The 6,021-nt window shown below is 49.2% G+C and overlaps 1 protein-coding gene across 1 annotated transcript; it reads right to left on the bottom strand.

Moving 5' to 3' along the window:
• On the bottom strand, positions 87 to 1,228 carry LOC100518807 (keratin-associated protein 10-12). The gene has a single exon (XM_013982603.2). The coding sequence runs from the start codon at positions 1,130 to 1,132 to the stop codon at positions 365 to 367; it is 768 nt and encodes a 255-aa protein (XP_013838057.1). The 5' UTR covers positions 1,133 to 1,228; the 3' UTR covers positions 87 to 364.

Below are 6,021 nucleotides of genomic sequence, written 5' to 3'. Positions count from 1 at the left end.
TGTCTGTATTGCCCAGCTGCTGCCAGCCCAGATTTGGGGTGACCGAGGGGCTCGGGGGAGGAGGACAAAGTAGACGCAGGTCTGGATTTCCTGAAACAAATATTTTATTGATGAGAGCAGCTGACCTTGGTTACATGGGATACGAGCAACCAACTCTGCCGAGGGGGGTCCCGGGGGCCTTGAAGTCCCCCTCACTGAGGGCTGGGGTGGGGGGTGGAGTGTGTTCACATCCCTTCTAGGCAGCAACTGTGTGTCCACTGATGTGGGGTGGTCCTGGTGCCAGCAGAGGGGCTCCAGGGGCTCCCGAGAGGACACTTGTGCTCAGGATGGGACAGCAGCTTGGAGGGGTAGACGGTCCAGCGGGTCAGAAGCAGGCGGGGCGGGAGCACGCGGGACGGCAGAGCAGAGACACGCAGGAGGCCGGGCGGCGGCAGCTGGGCTGGCAGGAGGAGGCAGGGGCACAGCAGGAGGAAACGGGCACGCAGCAGGCAGGGCGGCACACGGGCCGGCAGAGGAGGGACACGGAGGACGAGGGTCTGCAGCAGGACGAGGGGCAGGGGCTGGGCTGGCAGCACGAGGAGGCCGAGCAGGGGGAGGCCTCGCAGCACGCCGGTGTGCAACACACAGGTGTGCAGCAGACAGGCCTGCAGCAGACGGGCCTGCAGCAGACAGGCCTGCAGCAGACGGGCACACAGCAGGCCTGCTGGCAGGGGGATGAGGTGCAGCAGGACGGCTGGCAGTAGGAAGAGTCTGAGCAGGGGGAGGCCTCACAGCACACGGGCTTGCAGCACACAGGTGTGCAGCAGAGGGACACACAGCAGTCCTGCTGGCAGGGGGAGGAGGTGCAGCAGGACGGCTGGCAGCTAGACTGCTGGCAGCAGGAGGTGGTGCAGGAGCTGGTGCAGCCTGACAGGCAGGGGTTGGACACGCAGCTCGCTGGGGTGCAGATGAGGGTCAGGCAGGATGCTGGGGCGCAGCCGCTGGGGGCGCAGCAGGGGGGCTCACAGCAGCTCTCCGGACAGTCGTCCCACTGCCAGGAGGAGCTGGTGCAGGAGTCACAGGAACCAGGCAGGCAGACCCGGCTGCCGTAGCTCAGGTCACTGGAGCAGACAGACAGGTTGGAGGCGGCCATGGTGGGGGCAGTGGGGCTGGAGGAGCGTGTGAGTGTGTATGAGTGTGAGTGTGTGCGTGTGAGGTGCTGGGGCTGGGGCTTTTATACCGCTCCTGGGTGTGCTTGTTGCCCCAGCAGGACGCTCCCACGCGCTCCCTTCCTTGTTGATGTTTGGAGCTGGTTGCACGAGACACACATTAGGGCTGCTGTGTTTTCTGCAATTAGCTTTTACTCATTAAACTTGTATGTTGCAAGAATGTTTTCCTATCTGTTCTTTGTTTGGCTCCAGAAAATGCATGGAGAACACACGATACAAGTTTCTGCCGAGGGAAGGTCATATCCACGGAGGGGCTGGGTGTACGATCAACTCCCAACCACTAGCCACTGGGACCCGAGAGAGTTGTGGGTAAGAAACTCAGGGTTGTGGAGTCCCCACGGGCCCCAGATGGATCCATCCCTGATGTAATTTCAGTGAGGACCCCAAAGGGATCTTTTTGGTACACAAATCGAAGGTATCAAGCTGCAAGAAATTATTTGCAATATAAAATGTAAAAGTCTTTACAACTAAAACAGGACAAAATACAAAAGAATCAAATGCACAATGCGTTCAAATTTCCAAAAAACATATGAAAAGCTACTTGATCTCATTAATAAAGTTTCTCAAATTAAAACTTAAATGTGCCACCGGTAAGATTGACAAAGATTAGCAACATTAGTAATGCCCAGTGCTGCTTAGCCGGGGACCCTCACTCTTAGAAACCCTTAGCAGGTGTGTGGGTGTGGGTGTGGGTGTGTGTGTGTGAGAGAGACAGGAGGACAGAGAGAAAGAGAGAAATAACACATAATATAAAATTTATCATTTGGGGATAAAAAAGGTGTGGTACATACATAATGGAATACTATTCAGCCATGAAAAAGAATGATGCAATGCCATTTGCAGCACCATGGATGGATCTAGAGATCATCAGAAACAGACCAACGCCATATGATATTGCTCATATGTGGAAACTAAAATATGACACAAATCAATCATTTATGAAATAGAAACAGACTCACAGTCATAGAGAACAGACCTGGAGTTGCCAAGGAGGAGGGCAGATGGGAGTTTGGGTTTAGCAGATGCAAACTGTTACATAGAAGATGGATAAACAACAGGGTCCTACTTATTGCCCAGGGGATTATACTCAAGATTCTGTAATAAACCATAATGGAGAAGAATATTTTTAAAAACTTGCATCACATCATATAAAGGTGAACAGTAAAATGATAAATAATAGAATTTACCATTTTTACCAAAGTGTTCAATTCAGCAGTTCTCGTCATGGCGCAGCAGAAACGAATTCGACTAGGAATGATGAGGTTGCGGGTTCGATCCCTGCCCTCGCTCATTGGGTTAAGGACCCAGCATTACCATGAGCTGTGGTGAAGGTCACAGACGCAGCTGGGATCCCGCGTTGCTGTGGCTGTGGTGTAGGCCAGCAACTACAGCTCCGATTGGACGCCTAGCCTGGGAACCTCCATATGCTGCGTGTGCACCCCACCCCACCCCAAAAAAAGCAAAAAAAAAAGGGAATCGCGCAATGTGTGGCCTTTTGTGTCAGACTCTAATGTTTTTGAGGTTCAACCACTTTGTAGCATGGATGAGCGTTTCATCCCTTTTTTATGGCTGAATGATGTTCCACCATGTGACGGAGCCCGTTTTATTTATGCACTCATCATTCGTGGACATTCGGGTCTTTTAGGCTTTTTGCTAATGTGGGTCATGCTCTATGAACATTTTTGTACAAGCTTTTGTTTGAATCCTCTTTTGAGGTCTTTCGGGCATATACCCACAGTGGACCTGACAAGTTACAAGGGAACGCTCATGCGAAGCTCATGAGGACTCACGAGCCCCTTTTCCGTCGCCGCTGCACCATTTTACGTGTCTGCCGCCAAGGTGCCGGGATCTCAATTTCCACGCTCATCCACACTTTCTGTTTGTTTGTTTTAAATCACAGCCACTCTCGTGGCTATGAAGTGGCGTCTTTGATTTGCGTGTCCCTGATGGCCAATGACTTTGGGCTTCCTTTCCTGGGCTTGTGAGCTGTGTTTTGTGTATCTTCTTTGGAGACACGTCCATCAAAGTGCATTGCCCATTTTAACCTGGATTGTTGGTCTTTTAGTTGTTGACTTAGAGGCGTTCTTTCCGTGTTCTGGATACTAGATCCTTATCAGAATCATGATGTGCAAATATTTCCCCTCATTCTTTGCGTTGTCCTTTCACTCTCTTGATAGTGTCCTTTAATACATAGAATTTTTTTTTTTTTCTTTTTTGGCTGCCCCATAGCACATGGAGTTCCCCCACCAGGGACAAGATCTGAGCTGCAGTTTCAGCAGCACCGGATCCTTTAGCCCACTGTGATGGGAGGGATTGAACCTACATCCTGGGGCTGCAGAGACACCACTGATCCCGTTGTGCCACAGTGGGAACTCCAGAATTTAAAAATTTTAATCAACTCCGATTTATCTGCTGACCATGCACTGAATGCTGGGTTAGGCTGCTCCAGCCAAAATGCCACATCTGTCACAGCAGCTGCAGCTGGAACCACCCCTTGTTGAATTTGCAGTTAAGTCCACGGTCACTTTCCGGGATCCTTCTGGCTTTTGCAGGGGCTGCTCTGGTGAAGGGGGATGCTATGAAAACCACTCCTCCATCCTGCAGGTCTTTAAGGCAGCATGGATTTCTGCCGTTGCTCCCAGGCTGCAAGGCTGATTTGGAGTCACTATCTTGCCTCTGGATGGGAGAGGGAGGGAGGGGAGAGCAGCCACAGAGGCTTCCCCTCCACTTTTCTTAATAGGATAATTCCTTCCAAAGCCTAGACGTGAATTGAATGTAGGGGGTGTTTGAAACCCCAAGGACAGCCATTCCCGTTGTACCTCCAGGGCTTGTATGATCCCCAATTATACAAGCATGACCATCAGGCTGGTCTCTGCGCCCAGGGGACCCACTCTGAGCTGAGTGTAGCCAACCACTCACATCTTCCTTCCCGCGTTGACAGGAAGCCGTCTCAGGACTTCAGGTGTCCCCGCCAACTTGACCTCTGTGCTCCACTATCCCTGAAAAGTTGGGGGGGGGTGGTATTCTGCTTCCCTGGTTCACTGTCGCCTAAGTCAGTGCTGGGGTGGAAGGATTGGGCTAATTATTTGTCCACACATGCGTCTTGATCGTAGGATTCTTCCTTCTGGGGCGAAAGCATTTTCATCAAGGAAATTGGCAAACACTGCAAATCATGACCTTTTGGGGAAAGCCCATTTATCAGCACATCACTTAAATACTCTTCAAAATCTCTAAAAACAAAAACACACATACACAACCCCACTCAATCCAAAATAACAAAAATCTAAGCTGGCTGAGGAGGAAGGGGAGGGCAATCGCCCCAACAGACAATCTGACCCCTTGTCCAGTTCCTGGATCCCAGCCGGTCCTGGGAATGGAACACCTCGGTCACCACCAATAAAAAGTTGCCAGTGCTTTAACCAGCTTGCAAAATTCCTGAATACTTAATACTTGACTCTTATAACTGCATACAAGTCAGCACCAGATGGATCCAGCACTATCGCTGGTGCAGTAACCTGATTGGCTGCCCATGACTTTCCCTGTGGGAACCTGTGTTCTGAAAACCACCTCCCACCCCTCCCTGCAAGCCTGGCTTTCACCCCAGTCCCCTTCACCTGCTGTTGTGTTATTCAATTCCCCCTATGGGTAGAGGTTATTAAGTTGTAGTTTATCTTTCCTTTTCTTTCCCTTTCTTTCTTTCTTTCTTTCTTTCTTTCTTCCTTTCTTCTTCCTTTCTTTCTTCCTTTCTTTTTCTTCCTTCCTTTCTTCTTCCTTTCTTTCTTTCTCACTATGTTCCTGGGCCAGGGATTGAACCTGCTCCACAGCAGCTGCCTGAGCCACTGCAGTGACAATGCTGGGTCCTGAACCTGCCAAGCCACAGGGAAACTCCTCTTTCCATTATTTAAAAATTTTTTTTAAATTAAAGTATAAATGATTTACAACGTTCTGTCAATTGTTTTTTAATAGAAACAAAAACCTGTGTGTGTTTATTCCCCTTGCTTACATAAAAAATAGCATATTATACACACTGGTGTGCACCTTGCTTTGTTTCCTTATTGATACGTATAGAGAGCACTCTACAGCAGTATATCTTAACCCCCTTACTCTTCCTTCCTTCCTTCCTTCCTTCCTTCCTTCCGTTCTTTCTTTTTTTGGCTGCATCCATCGCATGCGGAAGTTCTCTGGGCCACGTATCGAACCTGAGCCACAGCAGTGACAACACCAGGTCCTTAAACAGTTGAGCCACCAGGAAACTCCCTTCCTCCTTGTTACACCTGCATAAAACTCCAGATATGAATGTGACATAGTTTATTGATGGAAAATTGTTTTTCCTCCTGTCCTTTGCTATTCTGAATCATGCTGCAATGCACAGATACCATGTACTAATTTTGCCAGTGTATCTTTGGGATAAATTCGTAGCATCTTACTATTTATTGTTTATCACTGGCTCAATATGTAAGTTTGGCAGATCCTGGCAAATGCCCCTCTGTATTTGGGGGGTGTTCCATTTTGCACCCCCATAAGTGGCATGTGAGAATGTCTGTGCAGTAGAATGATTAAGCTTTTGACTCTTTTGTCATTCTGATAGCTAGAAAATAGCACTTTCTCTGTGTGTGTTTCTTTCTTTTTTTTTTTTTTTTTTTTGGCTTTTTAGGGCTGCGCCCATGGCATATGGAAATTCCCAGGCTAGGGAACAGCACAGCCACAGCAAGTAAGAATCCTTAGCCCACTGAGGCCAGGCATCAACCCTGCATTATCATGCATACTAGTCAGCTTGTTACCGCTGAGCCACAACAGGAACGCCTCTTTTGCA

This window comes from Sus scrofa, chromosome 13 (assembly GCF_000003025.6).
Source record: "Sus scrofa isolate TJ Tabasco breed Duroc chromosome 13, Sscrofa11.1, whole genome shotgun sequence".
In the NCBI taxonomy this organism is placed as follows: Eukaryota; Metazoa; Chordata; class Mammalia; order Artiodactyla; family Suidae; genus Sus; species Sus scrofa.
The sequence above is the reverse complement of the archived record's forward strand: the minus strand, read 5'-3'. Positions and strand labels throughout refer to the sequence as shown.

Excerpts from the sequence above, each read along its gene's own strand:
- LOC100518807 (XM_013982603.2), bottom strand. The coding sequence starts at position 1,132 with ATGGCCGCCTCCAACCTGTCTGTCTGCTCCAGTGACCTGAGCTACGGC.